Consider the following 24,496-nt stretch of genomic DNA (forward strand, 5'->3'; position numbering starts at 1 on the left):
AACTTACTTTTTTCAGATTTTCCCCTGGCATGTCATCATTTCCATTTGGTAAGTGATGATCTGATGCAGAGGCTGAACCAGGTTTTGCAATTTCCTCTTCAGAATGAACCATCTTCTTCCTTTATCTGTTCAGCTTGAAGTCAAGCAGATCAGAATTAACACAGTTCAGAAGCTGTGGACATCGGTCACGGAATCAAACCCATCACTCCTTACTGACTGAAAAAGGAATGATGGAGGACCCCAAGGTAGCAAATGTCAGAGGAAGACAAATGCTGCACGACCACTCAGTGGTCTTCACGAATCTGCTTCCAGAACCCAAAAGATTTTTTAAACTGGGTATTGACTGTCACAATTTTGGGCAGAGCATTAAAATTGTTTTTCACCATGAATTTAGATAGTGGTAAAGAATGAAAGATCTGATGCCTTTTTAAAAAATTTACATTTATAAATAAAATTATTATAGAACATTTTCTAATGTAGCTGAGGGAATCTAAATATTATGGCAAATTGATATGCAAACATATAGTTTAAAAACTATATGAACTCCAAGTCATTTATTCTGTTCCTTTGGATCATCAATTTCATACTTCGTCCCATTTCCTCCACATAAGTGTATCTTAATGTCATTCATTTTATTTTTGAAAGCATTAAATTGACCACTTTATCACACTTGTCTACATCAAAAAAAATATACATGCATTATTTGAAATTCATTTAAAAATATTTCTGGGACCACAAGTTTCTAAATATTAAATTTTACACATCTAATAATCTTGGGTAAGAGTAAACAAAAATATTTCTCCTACGATTTGAAATAAATGTTATAAAATATATAAAGTTATCTACTTACCTGCAATATACCTTCCTTTTACTTGATGAGTTGGGCAGAAATGCAGAGCTGTTCTCCTCCACCTCCCTGAAATCATACAAAACATACAAATAAGACCAAAACCCTGGTGAATGAATGAGGGTACTCACCCAGGTATATTCCCATTGCTGACAATGGCTCAAATGCAGAGGGGACCCGCTTTGAAGCCCATCCATAGTGCCCAGAATCCTTCTTGTAAATCTTGAATATTTTAATTCTAAGGTAGATAGTCTTGCTATAAACTTACTGCCTGAATCAATAACTTTTTTCTGATGCTCTGTGCTTCTTTCCCAGGGATTCTCCCCCAAGAGTTATACAATCATCCTCAGTATTGGTGCAGTTGAAGGGCAAGGTTAAAAAGACCAAAGGGAGACCGGGACGCCCTCCTTTCATCGCCAAGTGGGAGAAAGGGGAGTTTTGAAAGGTGATCAGTTTTAAAGACTACCATTTGGAATTTGGCATTCTAGAAATTTATTCCCTAACCCCCAACTCCCATGACTTTGGAAAGACTGTGTGCCCAGGGGGTCCCAGGCTGGGGCCCCATGTTGAAAACCACAGCTGCCTCGGTTGGCCTTACTGCACCCAGTCAGGTGGCGTCAGCGATCCCCAGGGCTTATACCCCTATAACTATGAATTCGAGTAGGGGCAAAACAGGACTTTGTGAATATATTCCCTTCCTCCCCCCTTTTCTTTTCTTGTCATGATTCTCTCTGGCTATGCATGCGGTATCTAGTCGGGGCACTGAGGTCTTCTGTAAACAAGGGCTCAGCTCAGGAACGGCAATTACATATATTTGTGGCTTTAGAGATGGCAGACGATATTACAATTGAAAAAATTCCCAACCAGTAAAAGGGAACACTCGCCAGTGGGCGTCAGAGTTCCTTTCTGCCTTCAACACATTACACGTTTTCATGGTTTTGTGGTGTTTTTTTATATCCCTTTCATAGCAGCTGCCACATCTTCCATCCATGGGATCTTTTAAGGAAGGACATACTTAACACTCTATGGACCCAACTGCCCAGAGGACTTCTTGTCTCTCTTACCCACACATATAGTCTCAGCAGTTGTGATTTTAAATGTTAATATTATGAATTCCGTGTCTTTTTTCCAGCATTGTCGGGTCATACCAGTATACTGCCTGGCACAGGAAAGGTGCTCAATGAATTCTGAATCCATGACTCAAAGGCCACAGTCCCTGCTCCTCCCAGTAAGGAGTCTCCATATTGCTATCTACGTAAATATGCAAAGACAAAAAGTAAAAACTATTTTGTGCAGTTTTTGCAAAAGAAAAAGGTAAAAGGAGTCAGTCGTTAATATGGGGCAACCATCCTAGTAAACCTGAACCTGCTCTATGAGAATTGTGTCCAGTGTTTAAAAACGGACTCAGCAAGGGTTTCCCATAGAAAACTTGCAGCTTTTCAAGGACATCTTGTTTTTATTTTAAAAGAAAGTTCTGAGTGGCTAGCATTACTAAGGAAGTTCCCCACACACAGGATCCGTCTTTATTTCTTTCAAATGTTTTAAAATTAGAAAAAACCAAATTATTAAAAAAGAATTTAATTCCCATCCCTCATGCCCCTCCCCTTTGGCAACCATCAGCGTATTCTCTATATCTAAGGGTCTGTTTCCGCTTTGTTTTGTTTATTCATTTATTTTGTTTTAGATTCCCCACGTAATAGAGATCATATGGTATTTGATTTCCTGATTCGTAAAATGACAGTCCCTGAAAGCAAAAACGTGTAGGTTTCTGTCCATCTTAAATGCTTGTACCTCTCATGGATCATCTTTGAGGATCAGTTTGGATTTCAGGTGCAGGACAATCTCAGTAAGGAAAACCACTTCTGACTTCATCACACCCAGTATTCCGCTACAGCTGCCAAATGCATCTGAATGCATTTGCCAACTTTGGCCATCGTGGTGACCCTTAGCTCTCAGGCCAAACTGCTCATCAAACGTCTACCCTGGACCCTGCGTCTACCCTGGACCCTGCGTTTGCAGACAAGACCGAAGGGAGTTTTGAGGCCGGCACACCATCTCTCCTTTCCAGCTCTCACCTTCCTCAGCTCTGCACACTCCCAGTGGGCACTGGTGGGCTACTGGACCAGGCTCTCCTCTCACTCCTAAGCTTGGTTTAGGGAGGAGACCCTGCCCAAGTGCAGCAGCCTCTTTCCGTTCCTGCCCAGGGCAGCTCTGTGTCCACTCAGGTCTCACTGTCTGTGGGGGTGACAGGCTGGTTGCCTCCTTCACTTCAGATTTTTGGACTGGTAGCTTGCCAGTGGCTTCCAGACTGGAGGCCCATCTAACTAACAGCAGTGTCACTGGAGAATCCCTGCTGTGGGCTGAGGGGGTGGATTCCCGTGCTTGTGGGGAAGCTTCCTGAGCCTGGAGAGCCTGTGGCAGCAGGGATGGGAGGGTGATCCAGCGCCCCACCTCCATGTAGGACCGCAGACCTAGCATGTGCTACAGAATGCCAGATCCAGAGTTGCATCTTGCCCAAGAAGGGGACCAAAGTTTTACTTTGTGGGATATTGATTTTCAAGCTGGTTACTAAGAAACAAAAGACTCAGAAAGAACCTTTGCTCCCCCAACCCCTTCCTGCTCTAGAGAATCAGACAGAAAAACCTGCTTCAGGGAGGAAACTTAGCATAATCAGGGGTCACTACACAGGAAGATCCACGCGGGAGCCTGTGGACCATCCCTCCCAAGTCCCATTGTCTCGGGGTTGGTTGCCCAGCAAGAATTTGCCTGCCAGGTTGTTCCATCTTCCTCAACTACCTGTAAATCACCCATTCTCACTCCTAAAATCTAATACCTCATCCCCCCTTTTCTCCTTTGTCCATAATGTCACATATACCCAGTGTTGCCTCGCTGCCTGGAATTTTCCTGCTTCTGTGCATTTTCCATGCACATGTACTAAAATTTGATTTTCTCCTGTTAATCTGTCTCTGTTAATTTGATTATTAACCCAGAGAGAAGCACTTACGTGGGAGGAAAAGTATTTTTTTCAGCACTCACACTCATAAATCAGACTAGTTCTTAAAATAATCTTGCAGGACTTACATTTGCATTGTCTCTTGAAAGTGTTCTGCTTTCCAAAAGCCCAGACATTTAAATGTTTTATTACTAAACGGGAGAACATCTCCACTTTGCCTTAATGCTCTCTCCGTAGACACACTGAGCTGAGTGTCCGGAGGTGGGGAGAAGAGGAAAGAAGGGGGGGAGGGCGGGGGTCACCTCGGAGGTGGTGGGGGTGGGGAGAGCAGCTGTGCTCCAAAACAGAAAGGTGACTCCCACCCTTTGGTACTGACAGCTGACGGTTAGTACCAGTTGACCGTACTTGCAACAAAAACTTGATTTAAAATTTGACCTAACTCCGAGAATCCCACATGCTAGCTCTCCGCGGCTGCTGGGTTACTTCCCTCAGCCCCTAGCACATCCTGCCTCCGTTTATGCCCGCAAATGACAATAGACCCTGAGTGTGAGTCTGCCCCACTCAGTGGCACCCTGCTGCACAAACTTACGGGGCGTCCCGGGCACCTCCCCATTCCCTGGGTGGGGCAATGCGGCGCAGGGCACTTCGGCGCATGCCTGGCCTCTCCCACCGGGAGGTCCTCCCTACAGGGCTGCGCCAGTACCCAGCTTCCTCGCAAGGACGCTCAGCGCCAGCCGCTCACACCCTGCAGGGTCCGTGAAGGCCCTTTGTCCGTCAGCTTCCAAGGAATCCCCGGGGCTGACTTGTCCGTTTTGACCTCGTTAGCTAGATAAGTAAACAATAAAAAGTGGTCGGCTTTTGGGGTGGGCTCAGAGACCATGCGGCAGTGGATGTGAAACTTTTTCAGCGCGTCCCCCGTAACACGCCCTTTCAGAGACCCCATTGGCTCCCATCCCCAATACCTTCCCACCTCCTCAAGCAGAAAAGCCACAGGTTCGGGGGGCTGTTTGGGATCGGTCCCCCAGGAGCCTCAGCAGCCCGTCGCTCTGAAGTAGCATCAAGCGCGCTCTCAGCGCAGCCCACATCAGTGTCGTTCTCGTCATTCTCACCTTCGTCACTGTTACCAGCCCCGCAATGCCCACAGCGCCGAGCGCTCCCTCTGCAACCAGCCTCCCAAACGCCCGTCTTCGAGCCTCCCGCGGCCGGCCGGAGGGTGCACGGACCCAGGAGCGCAACACTCACCAGGCTCTTCGCTGCCGCGAGTGAGACACGCTCACCACCCTCCGGCTTTAAGTGGTGTGTGTGCTCCGCCCTTCGCTCCAGCCCACCCCCGGCCGCGGAGAAACGAAACTCCCCTAAGCCAAGGGGCGGGAGGGAACAGAAACGAAACCGACCCTGCGGCCCTGATCTCCCGCCAGCCCCAGGCGGCGGAGAAACGAAACTCCCCTAACCTGAGGGTCGGAGGGAACAGAAAGGAAACCGAATCCGCCTCCCCCCTCCTGGGCGAAGCTGCAGCCTCCGCGAGGCGCTCCGTGCGCGCCCGGCACCAAAGCATCCGCAGCGCTGGGAGCTCTGGAGCCTCGCCGACTCTCCAGCCGCAACGACAAGATGGAAGCACACAACCTTCCCCCTGAATTGCTGACGATTCCTTCTCTGCTAAAGAAACATCGATTACTCTGTGTTCTCCCAAACGACTTGTGTGCTCTTCGCCCTGGAGGACTGTCTCCCAGGCCCAGCGCCCCACTCACCGTCTCCATCACACTCCTGCTGGCCCGCCCTTCTCCCACAGGCTCCCGGAGACACCCTCCTTCCCTGCCAAGCCCCAAATGCGATGTGCCCTGTCTGCAGCTGCCCCTGGGAGCTCCTTCCAAGCCTGGGCCGTGCTTCATCCCGCCCCACACTGGCTTAGCTAAGACTGATGCAGTTCATGTCAGATGGCTGTCCTGGATTGTGGGGGATGTGGCCATCTCCTAATGGGGCTGTCACCCCCACAAAGGCAGGTTTGAGATCTTGTCAAGCTCTATCCCTACCAACAGAAGGTGCTCAGTAAACATGGGCTGAATTTAACTGCACTGCGGTGCCCAGCCACCTCAGGCCCTGGGCTCCCACCACGGCACAGCCGGTTCCTGCCCCCTTACTACTGTTTCCTACCTCCATTAAAATGTATCTGGCAAGGGCCAGCCCGGTGGCTCAGGCGGTTGGAGCTCCGTGCTCCTAACCCCGAAGGCTGCCAGTTCGATTCCCACATGCGCCAATGGGCCCTCAACCACGAGGTTGCCAGTTCCATTCCTCAATTCCCCCAAGGGATGGTGGGCTCCGCCCCCTACAACTAACAAGGGGGACTGGACATGGAGCTGAGCTGAGCCCTCCACAACTAAGACTGAAAGGACAACAACTTGACTTGGAAAAGTCTTGGAGGTACACACTGTTCCCCAATAAATTCCTGTTCCCCTTCCCCAATAAAAAATCTTAAAAAAAAAATTTATCTGGCAAAAGCACATCATCCACAGGGAAGCATAGTAGTGGCCAAGCAGTCACAGTGACCCCAGCCCCTGTTGCCTGCGCACTAAGGGGTGACTAGGGTGACAGTGACCCCAGCCCTCTCATCACCTGCTGGGGCTGGCCCAGGTGTGTCAAGGAGAGATGAGCTGGCATTAATGAAAAGCAATGCCTGGTCAGCTTCCATGCGTTACTCCCTACGGCCCCAACTGGGCATTTTCTCAAAACTGCATTCCGTAAAAATGCTGCGAGTTGCCCCACTGCAGGGGTGGGCATTCGTACTCAGTGTGGTGTGCCAGGCCTGCCTGTGCCCAGCCTCACCCTGCCCCAGGACCACTGCTGGGATGTTGCCCGCCTTTGCTGCAGCCCAAGGCGCTCCTCCTCGCCCCCGCCCCCTTCTCCAGGCCTAGGGGACTTGCTCCCTGGGAGCCCCGTGCTCTCCCCCCTCCCCCGTGGAGTGGGGCTTCCTCACACTGTCTTGGCCTCTGTGGCGGTGAACATGGGGAGGGACCAGGTCCATGAAACTTGCTGTTGCACTCGGAATCCAGCATAGTTGCTGGCACAGTGTTTCAATACATGTTTCTGGAAGGAAGGAATGAGTGAGTGTCTGAATGAATGAGAGTAGGACTGGCTCTGGCCCTGCAGACGTGGTCCTCAAGTGACCTCCGGAGAGATTCCCTAAGCCTCTCAGTTTCCTCCATAGTCTCCCCGCCTCTCCTCCCCTGTCTCCGTTTCTAGTCAACTCAGATTCGGTTCCAGTTTCTTTTCTCCTCCTGGGTTCACAGAAAAGTAAGTTAGATGGAGCAGCAATAGAATTCTAAATCCAGGAGCTGGGGAGAAGGAGGCGGAGCCCGGAGGAGGTTCTCTGGCCCCATGCCTCTCAGACATCTGGCTGAACCTGGCCTCAGTTCTGCCTGTGTCACGTGCCTTGAGGAAGTAGGAGCAGGAGGGGGGCGCGGGACTGCTCGGCAGCCCGGAACCACTGGGATAATGCGCCCACGCCTGTGAGGTGGGGCCAAAAGGCAGGACAGCGCCCCCCCACCCAGCGTCCTCTCTGTCTGGCCCGGAGCACTGGTCCCGCCCCAGGTGTCATTGGCCCCAATTCGTTTTCTCCTCTGTGTTTGTGGCATAAACCAGTCCTTCTCAAAGGGTGGTCCCCCAACCAGCAGCATTGGCTTCAGGGTTAGGGGCCACCCCAAAATCACTGAATCAATCTGCATTTTAAGGGATTCTCCAGGTGTTTCATTTGCAATTAAAGCACCAGAAGGCAGGCACCACCAAGGTTGTTATTTATCTGGTCTTAAAGGGCCAGGCTTTGCCTTCTTATCTACCCCAGATCCCCCAGCGAGCCCTGTCCTGAGGGGACAGATGCTGAAAGCTTGGTAGAGCTGAGCTGGGAACCCTGGGTCCTGGCTTGGTGTACACATGGCCCAGTGCACAGTCACTGGGGGAAGGTCGGTGGCCATTTCAAAATCGTTTTTTTCTAGGATAGGGCCAACTGTCCCTATGGCACTCACCTGATGAAAATTTATTTTTCATGTGGTGAAGGCAGGTGTCTCCTGCCTTCCCAGGACCTCTCCCCAGAAGGCTAATGGGTATTGATCCAGCTTGTTCTTTCCATCAGTGCTTCAAATTCCAACTCAGGCTGCTTCATTCCTCCTCTGCCACAACTGGGCTCCCACATTTCACAGTGCAGGAAGTGGAGAGACCCTAATGCAATATCTCTGTATTAAAAATGCTGTCTCTTTGGCTGGCCTGGTGGCTCAGGCGGTTGGAGCTCCGTGCTCCTAACGCCAAAGGCTGCCGGTTCGATTCCCACATAGGCCAGTGGGCTCTCAACCACAAAGTTGCTGGTTTGATTTCACAACCCCGCAAGGGATGGTGGGCTGCGCCCCCTGCAACTAAGATTGAACATGGCACCTGAGCTGCCGCTGAGGGGCTGGATGGCTCAGGGTTGGAGTACTGGCTCTCAACCACAGGTTGCCAGTTCGACTCCCACAAGGGATGGTGATGGCTATGCCCCCTGCAACTAACAATGGCAACTGGAACTTGAGCTGAGTTGCACCCTCCACAACTAAGATTGAAATAACAACAACTTGACTTGGAAAAATTCCTGGAAGTACACACTGTTCCCCAATAAAGTCCTGTTCCCCTTCCCCAACGAAATCTTTTAAAAACAAAAAAAACAAAAAAAATGCTTTCTCTTGGTTGTGGAGTGTCCATAGAATAGTGACTCCATCAGGCACTGGGCTAATTTCTCTAAACACATGATCTTCCAAGAGAGCAAAAACCAATCAAATAGGAAATGGGGACATGGAGAAGTAAACGCTTTTGCCCAAAATCACAAAGCTAGTGAGAAATGGAAACTGGGTCCTGTTGACCTTAAAAAAATAGCCAGATATTTCTCCAGTAAAATGGGTTTATTTGGAACAATAAAGAATTGCAGTTCAGGTCATGCAGCCTAATGGCGAATCAAGTGCAAGTCCAGAGAAGAAAAGAGAGGAACTTCTTTATAGAGGAAAGAGGAGAGTTCAGAGGGGCTGTTGTAAACGAAAAGTCCACTGGAGGAAACTGGGAGTTTGTCTGAAGTATAGTGGCTTTTCATTGGCTGAGTTGTAACCATCTTTTTTTTTTCTTAGTTTCAGGTGCACAAAACAATGTGATAGTTAGACATTTATCATTTATATCACTCACACAGTGACAATCCCCCCATCCACTACCCTCTGACATCGCACACAGCCATTATATTTCCACTGTCTCTATTCCTAATGCTGTGCTCCGCTTCTTGTAACTATATATATAATATATATGTGTGTGTGTATGTGTGTGTGTATATATATATATATATATATATATATATATATATATATATACATACATACATATATATATAAAATTGTAGTTGACATTCATTTTTTTTAAAGATTTTATTGGGGAAGGGGAACAGGACTTTATTGGGGAACAGTGTGTACTTCCAGAACTTTTTTCCAAGTCAAGTTGTTGTCCTTTCAGTCTTAGTTGTGGAGGGCGCAGCTCAGGTCCAGGTCCAGTTGCCCTTGCTAGTTGCAGGGGGTGCAGCCCACCATCCCTTGAGGGAATCGAACCGGCAACCTTGTGGTTGAGAGGACGCACTCCAACCAACTGAGCCATTCGGGAGCTCAGTGGCAGCTCAGCTCAAGGTGTCGTGTTCAATCTTAATTGCAGGGGGCTGCCCATGATCCCTTGTGGGACTTGAGGAATTGAACTGGCAACATTGTGGTTGAGAGCCCACTGGCCCATGTGGGAATCGAACCGGCAGCCTTCGGAGTTAGGAGCATGGAGCTCTAACCGCCTGAGCCACCGAGCCGGCCCCCAACATTCATTATTGTTCAGCATCAGCTTCAGGTGTACAGTGCAGTGATCAGGCATCTACATCATCCCTGAGGTGGTCTCCCTAATGAGACACGTGTCCATCGGATACCCTACAAAATCTTTACAACATTATTGATTACATTCCCCAAACTGACTTTCGTTTCCCTGTGGCAATCTTGTGGTTACTGACTGTGCTTTCTAATCCCCTCACCTTCTCCCTTATCCACCCCCCCATCTAGCAACCCTCAGTTTTTCCTCTATGTCTCTGAGACTGTTTCTGATTAGTTCATTCATTTATTCTTTTCTTTAGATTCCACATATAAGTGAGATCATGTGGTATTTGTCTTTCTCTGTCTGGCTTATTTCACTTAACATATTGTTCTCTAGGTCCACCCATATTGTAACCATCTTTCATTGGCTGAATGTAGCAGGACAAGAACTCATTTTTCTTGCTGAAGTCGTAGAGTAGAAAACACCTTCCTACTGGAGATGGAAAGTAAGGTCTCTTCCTGTTTGTGGTAATTGACTGTGCATGGTCTAGGATGACAGTTCGCTCTACAGGACCTCACAACTGCAAGCTAAAGGGGTTTCTGTTGATTAATCTCCACAGTGCTTTTCAAACTTTCACAGGGTCCTGTTCTCTCTGTTGCCATTGCAATTACCTGCCAGCCATCACTCATTGCTCCAAAAAATATTTCTAAGGTGTCTGCTGTATGCCAGGTACCACTGCAGGAGCCGACTTCTTTTGCATTGAAGAGTCATTCCCAGACCTGCCCGGTCATCACAATCACTTGGGCCGCTTTAAGAAAAATTAAGTCAAATCAATTTTATTTACAAAAAGCCATCCTGATAATTCTATAGGCCTTTCGTTTGGGCTGCAATGTTGTTCCCAACATGTGATGTGATAAAGAACTGATGTCTTTGGCCAACAGCCTGGTGAGTGAGCTTGGAGGCCTCCTTAGTTTCCTGTGGCTGCTGGAACAAACGACCACAAACTCAGTGCCTTAAAACAAGAGATATTTATTCTCTTTTGGTCCCAGAGGCCAGAAGTCCCAGATCAGATTCACAGGGCTAAAGACGTGGTGTTGCCAATCTGCACTCCCTCTGGGGGTTCTAGGCAGAATCCTTTTCTTTCCCTTTTCCAGCTTCTAGACCTGCACCTCCTGCATTTCTTGGCTTGGGGCCTCTTCTTCCACCTTCACAGCCAGCTGTGTAGCATCTTCCAATCTCCCTCTCTGCTCCATCTTTGCAATGCTCTCTCCTCTGTAGTCGGATCTCCCTCTGCCTCCCTCTTATGAGAACCTGGATAAACTCCCCATTTCAGAGTCTTTAATTAGATCATCAAAGACAGTCTTTCCATAAAAGGTAATATTCACAGGTTCCAGGGATTAGGACCTGGCCATTTTGGGGGCCACTACTCAGCCAACCACAGAAGTGACTTTTGTCCCTGCTAAGCCTTGAGCTAAGAGTGCAGCTGCCTGGCCCACAGCTGGACTGCAGCTTCACGAGAGACCCTGAGCTGGAGACACCTGGCTGCAGCATACGTGTGAATTCCTGATTTAAAGAAACAGATAAGAAATTTTGGAAGTAAGGGTGGCGGGATGGCTCAGTTGGTTAGAGTGTGAGCTCCGAACAACAGGGTTGCCAGTTCGATTCCCACATGGGCCAATGAGCTGCTCCCTCCACAACTAGATTGAAGATGAGCTGCTGCTGAGCTTCTGGAGGGGCGGTTGGATGGCTCAGTTGGTTAGAGCGTGAGCTCTCAACAAGGTTGCAGGTTCAATTCCTGCATAGGATGGTGGGCTGCGCCCCCTGTAACTAAAGATTGAAAACAGCAACTGGATTTAGAGCTGAGCTGCGCCCTCCACAACTAGACTGAAGGACAATGACTTGGAGCTGATGGGCCCTGGAGAAACACACTGTTCCCCAATAAAATTAAAAAAAAATTTTGGAAGTAAAATTCGGGGTAATTTGTTATGAAACAATACATTACCAATGTACCATGTTACTATGCTTGACAAAAGGGGCATTTTAGGGCCTCAAGGGGTAGGAACAAGATGGGAAATTCAAACTTGTGTATCCCTCTGTTGATACCTTTTCATGGATACTGCTCAGTTATATGGCTACACCACTGATTGAAGAAAACACACCTTCCCCCCAACCCTCACCCCGAAAGAGCACCTTCCACCCCTATGAGGAATTTCAGGGTAGTCTGAACACAGGCGTGGATCCTGTGTGTAGGCAGATACCCAGATACTTGCGTCAGGTTCACCTGCAGCAGCAGGTCTGCCGTGTCCAGGGCACAGGCGAGAGGAAGGCCCCACACGGTACGGTCAGCTGTGAGGGACTGAATATACACACGGACAATGGCCAGACCATATATAAACACGGAATTCTGCTGTACAGCTTGCAGCCACCTGCCCAGGAAACAAAACCATTATCTCTGTTAACCAGCCCAGGGAGCCAGCCTGTTGTTAGTCAGCCGTGTGGGAATTCAGACTGCTGTCTCTAGGGTCCAGTTCAGGAAGCCAAACGCTAACCTTGTAACAGTTGGCTCAAAATATCCAGGACTTGATTAGTAACTGACAGCTTCTCTAATTTTTGTCCCCGCTTCCAATTTAGGGCCAACCAGAGAAAGCTAAAAGTGCACCCTAACCACACAGGCCCCGCCCCCCTCTAGTTAGCCCCGCCCACAGCTTCCTCAGGACACAGCCTCCAACAGGCCTCACCCAGAGCTGTCCGTTTTCCACTACGAAGCCTTCCTTCTTCTCTCCTGCCTGTGAGTGTCCACCAACCACAAGTGATGGGGGCTGACCCCTCGCTGGTCAGCTCTGGATAAATAACTTTGCTTGTCTCATTTGGGTGAATTTCGTTTATTTCTACACTTGTTAGGAACAAACCCCAGATCCATAGTAACACTGGAGGAGGAAACAGTGTGTGTGTGTGTGTGTGTGTGTGTGTGTGTAGGGTGCATGTGTGAGTGAGCGAGCTGGCCTGGGATGAGACGAGCAGAAAGCATGTCTGTGTTGGTGGGACACGTGTGGCAGTGTCCAAATCCTGCTCCCTCTTCCTCCTCTCTGCTTAGCTGGACTATATTTCCCAGCCTGCCTTGCAGCTAAGTGTGGCTGTAGGCCTGAGATCTGCCCATAGATTGTGTAGGAAGTGACGTGCACTGCGCCCAGGCCTGCTCCTGGAAACCTCCCTCTACACTGTCTTCTCACCTGCTGGTCTAATACGGAGGTTATTAGGTGGAAGCTCAAAGGCCCCCACAATGGTGGGGCCACTAGGTGGAAGAAGACTGGTGCCCCAACTGCCAGTGAGGCCCAGAACACACTTGGGGTGTGTTAAGCTGCAGAGATCTTAAGTTAGCAGTTAGCTAATTCTAACGAAAACACGGGCCATCCACCCAGCTCCATGCTCTGAGAGTTCACCTGCTGGGTTGATTGTGAGTCCCCAGAAGATATGTCCAAGTTGTAATCCCTACAGCATGTAAATGTGACGGTATTTGAAAGAAGTAGGGTCTTTGCAGATGTCATTAAGTTAGGGATCTTGAGATAAGAATATCCTGGTTTAGGGTGAGTTCTTTATCCAGATTGGTGTCTTTAAAAAAAGAAAGGGAGACTTGATATAAGGAGACACAGAGAAAAACCACCATGTGAGGACGGAGGCAAAGACTGGAGTGACGCAGCCACAAGTCAAGGGACGCCAAGGACTGCAGGTGACCAGCAGGATCCGGGAGAGAGAGAGGCCTGGGACACATCCTCCCTCAGAGCTCCACAGGGAACTGACCCCACTGACACCTTGATTTCGGACTTCTGGCCTCCAGCGCTGTGAGAGAACAAACTTCTGTTGTTTTTGTATTTTAAAGTCATCCTGTTTGTGGCACTTTGTTATGTCCACCCCCTGGAAACTCATACACCAGAGCCCAGGCCTCCCGCTGGACAGCTCAAATCTGGGTTTGGGCATCCGTCCTGAGGTGGTACATGAGACGCTTCTGTTGAGGCTGTGTGTGTGTGCATGTGTACACATCTATGTGAAACGTATTGAACACTTAGGGAAGGCTTTGAAAATACAGTCTATGGAACAAATATTAAGTATCGTACTTTATTTTCACAACAGTGCTTTGAAGAGATTTAATTTGAAGAGATTTAATTCTTCTCGTTAGCTCTGCTACTGACTATCTGCACATTGACCTAACTCACAAAATGAGGGGGAAAAGCCAAATTTTAAAAAAGCAAGTAGAGGATACCTAAACTAAGGCCAGTGTTTTGTCTTTTCAGTTCTCTTCATTTTCAGCTTCAATATCACAAACGTTCTTTAAAACCAGAGTAACTTTACAAGACAAGGATCGCTAGTTTTGCTTTCATTCAACAGTGTTGGAAGTTCTAGCCCAAGCAATTAGGTAAGATAAAGAAATAAACCATACCAGAAAGGAAGAAGTAAAATTATCTCTGTTCACAGATGATATGAACTTATATGAGGAAAAGCAAACCATAAAGATTTCACAAAAACTGTTATAACTAATAAATGAATTCAACAAAGTGGCAAGATACAAAATCAACACATTAAAACCAGTTGCATTTCTGTAGGCTAACAATGAATAACCTGAAAAGAAAATTAAGAAAACATTTACATTTGCAATAGCATCAAAAGGAATACAATACTTAGGCATTAACTTAATCAAGGAAGTGAAAGACTTGTACAGTGAAAACTGCAAAACATCACTTAAAGAAATTTTAAAAAATTGAAAAGATATCCTGTGTTTGTGATTGGAAGACTTAATATTATTAAGATGCAAATACTACCCAAGCAATCTACAGATTCAGTGCAATTCCTATCAAAATCCCAGCGACATTTTTTTGCAGAGATTAAAAAAAAATCCTAAAATTCAAATGGCATCTCAAGGGACCCTAAATAGACAAAACAATCCTGACAAAGAGGAACAAAGCTGAAGGACTCACACTTCCAGATTTTGAAACACTACAAAGCTAGTTATCAAAACAGTGTGGCACTGGCATGTAGACAGACATATATATAGACCAATGGAATGGAACAGACAGCCCAGAAATAAATCCTCACACATCCAGTCAAAGGATTCTTGATAAGGGTGCCAAGGCCCATAGGAAAGGACAGTTTTTGCAACAAATGGGGCTGGGGAAACTGAAGATCCACACGCAAAAGAACGAAACTGGACTCTTATCTAACACCATATACAAAAATTGACTCAGAAAGATACCAATGAAATAAACATATCAAAGAGCTGTCTGGAAGAGCTTCAGGAGTGTGGGCTGCTTTATGAACCTAGCGATAAAGAATAAAAGAGGTCTTTGATGGAGGAAGCATGGTTGGCATTTTTGAACACCTGCTTTGGGACAGGTAGTTTGTAGAAATGGTTTTACTTAACCTTCCTAAAATTCCTGTGATTCCCGTTATCGCTTACTGTGAAAAAGAAAATAAAATTAGCCATCAGGAGATGACAACTAGTACAAAGCTCTGGTTTTTGTTTTTGGTTTGTTTTTTTTTAATGCTTTTCCTCACTGAATTTCCCTTCAGGAGACTTAGCATAGCCATGGGAGCTAGTCGCAACCATGTAAATAATACAAATTAAAAATGGTACATCCTCCAGGCCTGCTTCTCCTGGAGAGCTGGGAAACAGGCTCGCAGCAGGTGGCATGACCAAATTCATCTGAGAGTGACCAGCTGACGGACATCGAGCCAAATAACCAAAGTCTGAATTGAAGCCATAGCCCTAGGTAATCATTAGTCATTTGTTTAATGAGCTATTATTTATTAAGCGGCTACTCTGTGCCAGCTGCCATGCAAGATTCTGGAAATACGAAAGAAGACTATAATACTGACCTTCCCCCCTAGGGTCTCCTAATCTGATGGGTGGGGGGATCAAATTAACAAAGAATGATAGCAGTATTGAAGAATGCTGTAATTGGAGGCCATGGGGACTAAGGACTGGAGAGCCACCTCTTCAGGTTGGTGGAGGTGACAGCTCTGAGCACATGTGGACTGCCTGCGAAAACTCTGGTGGCGATTGCACCACAGCCAAGTTGAACATAGACAGCTTTGGGAAAGTCTGGCCCCGAACGACAAGCCACTTCCTGTACCACTTCGCCTTACAATGAATGCACATAAGATGAGCCACAAAGTACGGCTGCCCTTCCATCCGTCTCCTGCCTTTAGCAGGAGAATTTACAGAGAGCACGCCGTGCCTGTGTGAGCCGGTAAATTTTCTCCTTGAGGAATCTCCTCTTGTTGGCGGTCTCACTCTGCTCCTGAAGCAGCCAGGAGTAGTGTTCCTTCTCCTGCAGTATCTGCATCATGGCTTTCCCCAACTGATCGCCATTCTCTTGGAGCACAAAATACTGGATTATGAATGGGATCTGGTTGGCGAGACGGTTGCTGGTTTCCTGGAAGAGGGAGTGAGAAGACTTAGCTGCAGGGATCTCGGCCCAAGGCCTGTGGCTGCAGAGAAGCTTTGGGGTTCTGGATGCATGCGTGGTCGTCTTGCTAAGTCCTGGTGGTCCCATCTACCCAACTCGTGTTCAGTATCAAACCACGGGAAGGTGGTTTGGGCTGTCCAATCTTTACTACCCAGACATTCCCTCTGGCACTAAGAACCTGCATGGTAGGCTAGCAAACCCACAGCACATTCTGGGCACCCCAGCCTGCCCAGGAGCTCCTCCCTGTCGAGACCTTCTGGCCCCATGACCCCCTGGCTCCCTTCAGGGAACACATTGGGACCTGCTTCAGTGCTGGTCTCATATTTTCCTCATACGCATGCCCAGTGTGCGTGGCAGCTGGACTCCACATCTGGGTAGCTCTACTTTCTCTTCCGATTAAGAAAAGGCTTCAGGAGTTGGACTTCTTTGCAGCTTTTTAAAGTTATCTTCCTTTCTGTGGGCCCTAGTACTTTAGCCCACGGGTGGGGAGTTAGAAACCACAAAGTTGATTGGGTCAGGTCACAAAATCTAGGGAAAGGAATTTCCTTCCTGTTTTTGTGAAGCTGGTGACTTTCAGGTGTTTCAAGAGCTGAGTGCCTTCTGAACATCAAGGAAAGCTAAATGACCGTCAGTGAGATTAGTGCTTGTATTTTGCTGTATTCTGATAACAGTAGTTTTGTACTTCATGCATCACATAAAATATAAAGTACTTTGAAGAACCTGATTTGGGGCAAATGAATTAAAAGTGTCTCAATAGGGTTACTGTAAAATTGTAAGTGAGATAACACATGAGTACTTCATCAGAGCAGAAAGGGTTTAATACATACAGTGGTCCATCCCTTCTTCACTCAGCTAAGCAACTCTCAATCAGGACATCCTACCCTCTGCCCAGCACATGCCACAGAGGGCTGACCTGGGCACCCACACTCACCAAGAAGTATGCATTCAGGTGTACCCCGATTTCAGTGATGGAGGAAATCGAAGACTCATCATTTGAAGAAGACGATTTCAACAGAGGATTCTGTAAAGGCTTTTCGAGCGGGTTAAAGACCTCGTTTCGGACTTTTCTCAGAACCGAGCTGTAAATCTGGTCTTGACAATAAACCAGCTGCTCCATCCTGAACTGAAGGCGGATCAGATTTTCTGCTGTTTGCATTTGTTTCCCTTTTATGTCTTCAATCTTGTTCTGGTTGGATAAGAAAGAGAAACACATCATTGCTTCCCCCCCTCTTACTGCTCAAATAACTCAGGAAGTAACTATCAATACGTTGAACACAGAATGAAAAATAATTTAAGGTGAAAGAAGTCCCGAGACTTTAAGTAGTGATTTCCACAAGGTCCCCACTTGACCGTGGGTTGCTGTCCTCACCAGTCCCACGTCGCTGCTGTACTTGTGGCTCATGCCAGTCCAATCGTGTCTCCCACCATTCTTCCTCTCTGCCCTGACCTCCATTTTCTCCCACATCATCATCTTTCTCAACTGTGGCTTAGTTTACATTTTCACATCCATCACTCCTGTCTCTCTAGTTGAAACCCACACTTTCAAGAACAACTCAAATGCCAGTGTGTCAATGAATGCAGGGGGATAACAGCTTGATATTTATTTCCCAGAAATCCTGTGACACCCACACCGTCAAAGGCATTCTGGGACAGGAACGGACAACCTAGTGGAGAAAAGTCACTTCTTAGCTTTTGAGTTTCAAACAGACTTTTGTACACGGACGGCAGAGACAGTGGTTTTAGAGCATGTGAGCGAGTGTCTGTGGGTTTCACAGAGGCTGACGTTTCTTCCTTTTTGGAGTGTATGTGTCAAACCCACTCACATTTCTGAGAGCAGAAATGGCTGGTGCATCACTTCCAAGAAGAGTGACATAGGCAGGTGCCAAACCCCCTGCCTCTGACGAAGCTCAGAAGGAGCAAGTACAATGGTGGAGGGGGGTGGCCTCAGAGCGCTCCGGGAGTCCCAGTGTGGCACAGGACGCTATGCTGAGACTTCTTAGCTACCAGAGCATGGCACCACGGGGTGGAGGTCTTGGTGGGTGCCGGAGTTTCCTTGGCCCCAGGGTAGCCTGTGTTTGCAGTGGAGTGTTTCTGTGTCCTGGCACAGCTGGCAAGAGCTCAGGAGAACCAGCCCTACAGTCGGGAGCATGGGGGGCCCACAGGGCCAACCACTGAGGCCCAGGAAGGATGGCATACAACCTGGAGTTGCCACCCTGGAGGCGATCAAGGACCAGGAATGTCACCCATCCTGTGGTGAAGTACCCAGGACTCAGACGCAGTCCCTGGGAAAGTTGGAGAACTCAGAAGTGAGATTTATTAAGTTGGTGCAAAAGTAATTGCGGTTTTTGCAATTAAAAACCGCAATTACTTTTGCACAAGCCTAATATTTTTTACCAACTGGCAAAAGAGGTAAAAGAAGAAATTAAGTTTCATTATGGGAAAAATGACAGACATTCTTTTCTTTGCTCACCTGAATGAGATTGTGGAATGAGATTCTGACCGACAGCACAGGCAGGGACAGAGGAAGATTTTCATCTAGAACCCAGGTGGGAGCTGGACACCCCTCTCTTTCCTTTACTGAGCGAGGGGTTTGGGGGAGTTGCTAAGTTGTTGAGTGGAAACCCACACAGCTGTGGCAATATTTTTAAGTCAGACTTATAAAGATTTTGGACGAACACTAGCAGACAATGCTGTCCTTTGTGCTAGAAAAAGATCCAAAATACCAACCAGTGACTACGGGCAATCATATGTTCAGACACGTCACGCTGTAGAAGATTATGGTGGAGAGAGAACAAGGTCACATGCTGTTTCACGTTTCCCAGGGAGTGCCCACTAACTCCTGAGCAGGAGCAGAACGGCAATCTTGCTGGAGTCGCCAGCCCAGCACATCGGCAAATATAACCCTGGCCTCAGTATTTCCACACAACAGTACATATCCAACTCTTTTCAAAGGTTAGACTCGCATGAATCAGCCAGTAGAACAGGTGACCAGCAGTAAACTGTGGGCGCTTACCTGGGCTATTTGATTAAGGTTGGTAAACTCGTCAAAATGTTTTTTGGCTGTGTCAACGAAATTTTGCCGGACAATTTCTGACCAAAGGAAAGACAAAACATCAGTAAAATGCAAGCAGTAAGAAAATGGGTTGAAGACACAGAGAAGAGAAATCATGACACATGACCCTATTCTAAGGCCGAGCTCCCCAGATTCACAGACCACGAGAGAAAGAAGGGGTGCACATGGTCCCAGGGCGACACAAAATTCACCATCACCACCCACCCCGAGCAGGTCCCATCAATTCCCTGTCCTCTCGTGGAACGTGTGTTCTCCCGGGGTTAGCACCTGACTATTCCTCACACAACTGCATGGAGGGGTAGGTCTTGCCCTCCCCCCATTCCCCAAAATGGGCAAAGAACATCTGCAGTCTTGGTTTGATCATTCCATCCCTGTCTCTCTCTGCAAGGCATGGAGACCCATGGAAGGTACTGGGGGATCGTTTAACCTCATAGGACAGCCTCACCAACAGCCTTCTGGAGCATGTCGATTGCGGGGTCTACCAGTTGTCCCATGTACAGCTGCACGATGGTCTCGAACGTTTTGTAGTTGACAAACCCCACCAGTTCTTTGCCGCGATACTGCTTTTCGTATTTTGAGACTTCTTCGTGAATAACTTTTTTAACTGAAACATAAAACACACCACCATGGTGAATTCTGACACTTCCACAGACATTTTTGTGTGTGTTGCTTACCCACTGTACCTGAAGGCAATGTTTCTACATGGAATTTTTTTCACAATGGAAAGAAAAAAACAAAACAAAAAAAACCAAACATGGTCTGACAATGACTTTCAAGAAACAAAAATCTAATTCTATAAAAATATTTTTCAATTGAGTCGTCACCCCGAGGGAGAAGTTTAGTGTTCATAGTTGGTAGAAAAGAATCTGATTAGTTCAATGAAAATAGAAAGTTACATTCTTGTAGGGTTTACAGGTCTCTCAAAAATACAGTCAGACTACAGTTGGAGGAATGCTGCCACGGAAGTGAATAGTGCTGTTTTTGTCAAGGGCCCAAATGAACACACACACACACACACACACACGCACGCAAACACACCCTACTGGCATCTGGACGGAAGCTGAAGGGAAGGGCAGAGCAAGGAGGTTTTATCAAAGCCTTGGCCTCTGTGGTCTTGGATTAGGGGAGAAGAGAAGGGGGAAATTGGGTAAGTGGAATTATCTGGCCTCAAAACAAAGATGTGAGAAAGTGGAATTGCTCTATTGAGGAGGTGAGGGTAACGCTGCACGATGATGGTGATGGAAAGCAGCCGTGGATGACAAGGGTCCCAGGGTGTCTGGTGTGGGCATGTTAGCTCTTCACACACTTTTGATGTGTCAGAACCAGCTTCTGGTCTTGGTACACAAGACACTGCTTTTAGGGGCAGCGCTGTCCCATGACTTACCTTGTTGGGTATTGTCTGCAAGTATGAGTATCCAGTTTTTAAACTCCTCTCTGAGCTTGTTGTATAGGCGGGTATCTTTTTCCTTTACTATTTCTTCTCCTTGTACTAACTTTTCAATGTCCCGATTAAACACTTTAACTTTCTGAAAATGAGATGAAGTCATCAATCTGTGCTGTAATCACATGAAAGAGCCAAGACCTGGGGGAGCAGCGTGTGGTGTTGGGGGATGGGGGCTGTAAGGAGGTCAGATCACCCACCCGACCCGCTCCTCTCCCAGGTGAGACCATGGAGGGCAGAACAGGGCTCCCGGCAGAGCACAGGTTGGGGGCGCACAGAGGGCCACCTCGGATGGGCTGGGCCAAGGATGTGGCCAACTAAAGGGATCTGGTGTCAGACAGGCCAGTTTCTGTGTCTGAGTGTCGCGTGGAGTCCCCGCTAATTCTCACCTCAATCAGAAAGAACATCTTATCAGCATCAGTGGTGGGGACGTTTTCCCCACACTGGCGCAGCTCCTCTGTCGCACTCTGGTGGCAATCTCTGATTTGATTTTCTAACAACGGGAGTGATTTCTGAACAAAATGATAGCAAACAATGAAACTCTACAGCTTGCAATTAGGTGAAAGATGTCTTGGGTAGGGGGGCAGAATCCCATCTGAAAGCATTTGAGATGATGCACAGTTTCTATTATTGTGTGAGCTTGTTGAGATGAAGGCTTGTCAAGGAGCCCAAGGAGGGCGTGGCAGGCAACGGGATGCTGCAGCTTGGATGTCGGGTGCAGAATTCTGTTATGCAGGTGGCGTGTGCAGGAATCAGGTGGTGGCCAGTGTTTGCTTTTGTTTGCTCTGGCTCCGTGCTTTGGATTTCGAGAATAAGTACACTTGAATATGATGTAAGCTTTCTTTAGTAACATGTTTTGTTGGTGACAACGTGAGGGTTATAAACTGATAAATGGTGCTTTGGTAGAGGATATGTCTTGGGTGTTGGTGTCAGGCTGGGTAGAGTCGTAACCAACTAAGGATGCTGATGATGGGGATGAGGATGAGGAGAAGGATGGTACCGTGGAGGGTTGTCTTGGGGCCAAGCATCGTCGCAAGCCCTCCGCATCTCAGTTAAGCCCCACATTGCAGCAAAGCACATGGCTTTGGTGCTTCCTTTATACAAGGGAGGAACCTAGGGCTCAGAGAGGCAAATTGATGTCATTGCTGAGTTAGTAAGTGGCAGAGTTCCAATTTGTACACTGCTCACCACCTCCGAAGCCCATGCAGGTGAACACTGCAAGTAAAGACACCTGTGTGAGCAGTGGCCCCAACTTCTGCTTCAGTGCACAAAGTCACTGCAGCCAGCCGGGCTGAGTTCATTGGCATTTAGAGGCAGCTTGCCAAGGCTACAGAAAATGATGGCCAAGGTGGGTGATGCCAAGAAGTTAAGGCCTCACAGGCTTTTTTGTTGTTGTTGTTTTTTGGATGTTTTGTATCAATAGGCAGAAAGGTACTAAATTTTTTTTTGATATTTCATAACTGAGTCTTTCATAACTGAATCTATAGTTATCATAACTGAGTCTTGATATACATTTTAAAAAATTAATGAAAAATAGTACAGATTTTAATTCGAATTTTAATGTAAAATATTTAAATGTTGAGAAATATGTTATCAAAAAAGTTATCTAAAGGCGACATCTTTTTGCAAAACAAGATGTTTTTCTCAGTTAGACAGGGTTATCTCTTTTGGAGCCCTCTTCGGCAGAACGAGGGTATGCCACGGTCATCAGTGCTTCTCAAAGGGTATTCCCTGGATCACCTGGAACTTAAAAGTGCAAAGGGCCCCGCACTAGACCTATTGACTCAGAAACTCTGGGCTGAGGTCCAGGAATATGAGTTTTAACAAAATTACCAGGTGATTCTTGTGTGTATTACAGTTTCAGAACCGCTGTCTCCTTGCAACCGAGTATTATCTGAGTATGTGTTTCCTGGCTCAAAAGAGTATCATTGCTTTCGTCTGGCACGTAGTTTAGCAGGGACTAGAACCCAGACCCTGGGATCATCCCTGCTCTAAGGGTTAACCCTTCAGTCTTGCTGTGTTATTCAAACTCATGTACAAAGGTTCAGGCCAGCCCTACAAATATTCTATTTTGCCATAAATACTAAGCCACACTTCTCCTATCTTTAATGACATCTCAAGAGGTTTGTCGGCAGTTGCCCATTTTTGAGAATCAGTGAAAACTGAATGTGTATTTCTTACAAGTGTGAGGCTGGGAAAATGTCTTTTATACTGTGAAGTGTTCACAACCCATTGAGAAAGAGAAAAATGTGCAAACTTGGGGTTCGTTCCTCTTTACACTGCGAAACCGGTATAATAGTTTCCCTCCTCCCTTTTTGCTTCCCCCAAATTGACTGCTCCAACTTTTCATTTCAACATTGGGCAGCTGTTCCTTTCCTGTTTCAGACGCTCTCCTATGAGCCTCTGACCATGAGAAATTTGGTTTTCAGGGTGTACTTGTTTGTTTGCTTGTTTGGGCCATTCAGTGTGGTGTCTTAGCCAACTCAAGACTGAGAGAGGGACGTGGGCAGTCTACAATTTGTATAACTTGCAACCCAGCCCTCGACTCACATTGATATGTAAGATGAGCTCGGAGGTGAGTCTTTCTGCCAGACGGGGCACCGTGGCCTTCCCTTCCTCCAGGAGGGCTCTGAAATAAGACAGCACACATGAATTCAGGATGAGCCCATATGGTCATTTTCCCAGCACTGGCTTTGGAAGCGGGTAGATGAGCTCAGCTCCCTGAAGTGACACATGCCCTCAGAGAACCCTGGTAGTACATGAGAAAGGCAGTTGCTAATTAAGAGATAAGCCTATCTCTAGGCAAGCATGGAGCTTCTAGGAAGGTTATGCACATTTTCTTTCTTTATCATCCCCAAAACCCTCATAAAGTAAGTTTATCTACAGAAAAACAAAACAAACCTAACTTCATAGAGGCTTATTGACTTGTCCAAACTAGTATTTTATTTCTTGTAAGAAATATTTATCCCTGAACAGCCAAATCAATCCTGAGAAAGAAGAACAAACCTGGAGGCATCACCTGTCCTGATTTCAAAATATATTGCAAAGCTACAGTTTCTTATTACAAAACAGCATAGTGCTAGTATAAGGATGGACACGTACAGACTAGAGAGCCCAGAAATAAATCCATGCAGATACGGTCAACCCATCTTCAATAACAGTGCCAAGAATACACAATGGAGAAAAGATAATCTCTTCAACCAGTGATGTTACGAGAACTGTATCTCCCCAAGCAAAAGAATAAAATTGGATTCTTATGTCACACCTCACACAAAAGTCAACTGACGATTGAAGGCTTAAACCTAAGTAAGTACTGAAACTGTAGAACTCCTAGAAAAAAAAACACAGGGGAAAGTCTTCATGATATCGGTCTCAAATAATTTCATGAATATGACACCAAAAACACAGACAAGAAAAAGAGACTAAAGTGGGACTACATCAAACTGAAAAGCTCCTGCACAGCAAAGGAAATAATCAACAGAGGAAAAAGCAACCTGCAGAATGACAGAAAATATTTTTAAGTGCTTGTATCTCATAAGGGGTTCATTTTCAAACTATAGAAGGAACTCCTACAACTCAATAGCAAAAAAACAACAAACAAACAAACAAAAAAACCCCAAAATTAATAACCTTATTAAAAAATGGGCTAAAGACTTGAATAGAGATTTCTTCAAAGAAGACATGCCAACGGCCAACAGATATATAGAAAGATGCTCAGTGTCACTAGTCATCAGGGAAATGCAAATCAAAACCACAATGGTATATCACATCACATCTGCTAGAATGGATATTATATATTTAAAAAAGACAAATGTGGGCCGGCCCAGTGGCTTAGGTGGTTAGAGCTCCATGCTCCTAACTCCGAAGGCTGCCGGTTCGA

At 46.8% G+C, this 24,496-nt stretch overlaps 2 protein-coding genes across 7 annotated transcripts in view; both read right to left on the reverse strand.

Moving 5' to 3' along the window:
* The window catches only part of MX1 (MX dynamin like GTPase 1), a 32,293-nt gene extending 26,663 nt beyond the window's left edge, over positions 1-5,630 (reverse strand). Inside the window, exons 1-3 of one of the 3 annotated variants that reach the window (XM_074325077.1) lie at positions 5,549-5,630; positions 851-916; positions 8-133 (exon numbers count right to left, since the gene is read on the reverse strand). In XM_074325077.1, coding sequence (XP_074181178.1) covers positions 8-112 — 105 coding nt within the window. In that variant the 5' untranslated portion in view covers positions 113-133; positions 851-916; positions 5,549-5,630. Of the gene's footprint in view, positions 1-7; positions 134-850; positions 917-4,909; positions 5,172-5,548 lie in introns of those variants that run through there. The other 2 variants (XM_019745766.2, XM_074325065.1) reach the window with 2 other exon arrangements.
* An 8,110-nt stretch (positions 5,631-13,740) lies between these two features.
* Positions 13,741-24,496, reverse strand: part of MX2 (MX dynamin like GTPase 2) — a 34,606-nt gene continuing 23,850 nt past the window's right edge. For all 4 annotated transcript variants that reach the window (XM_019745756.2, XM_019745759.2, XM_019745758.2 and 1 more), the window contains exons 8-14: positions 23,167-23,245; positions 21,006-21,128; positions 20,560-20,701; positions 19,621-19,779; positions 19,116-19,192; positions 17,034-17,288; positions 13,741-16,069 (exon numbers count right to left, since the gene is read on the reverse strand). In XM_019745756.2, coding sequence (XP_019601315.2) covers positions 15,839-16,069; positions 17,034-17,288; positions 19,116-19,192; positions 19,621-19,779; positions 20,560-20,701; positions 21,006-21,128; positions 23,167-23,245 — 1,066 coding nt within the window. In that variant the 3' untranslated portion in view covers positions 13,741-15,838. The remainder of the gene's footprint in view (positions 16,070-17,033; positions 17,289-19,115; positions 19,193-19,620; positions 19,780-20,559; positions 20,702-21,005; positions 21,129-23,166; positions 23,246-24,496) is intronic.

This window comes from Rhinolophus sinicus, linkage group LG01, assembly GCF_036562045.2.
Source record: "Rhinolophus sinicus isolate RSC01 linkage group LG01, ASM3656204v1, whole genome shotgun sequence".
Taxonomy (NCBI): Eukaryota; Metazoa; Chordata; class Mammalia; order Chiroptera; family Rhinolophidae; genus Rhinolophus; species Rhinolophus sinicus.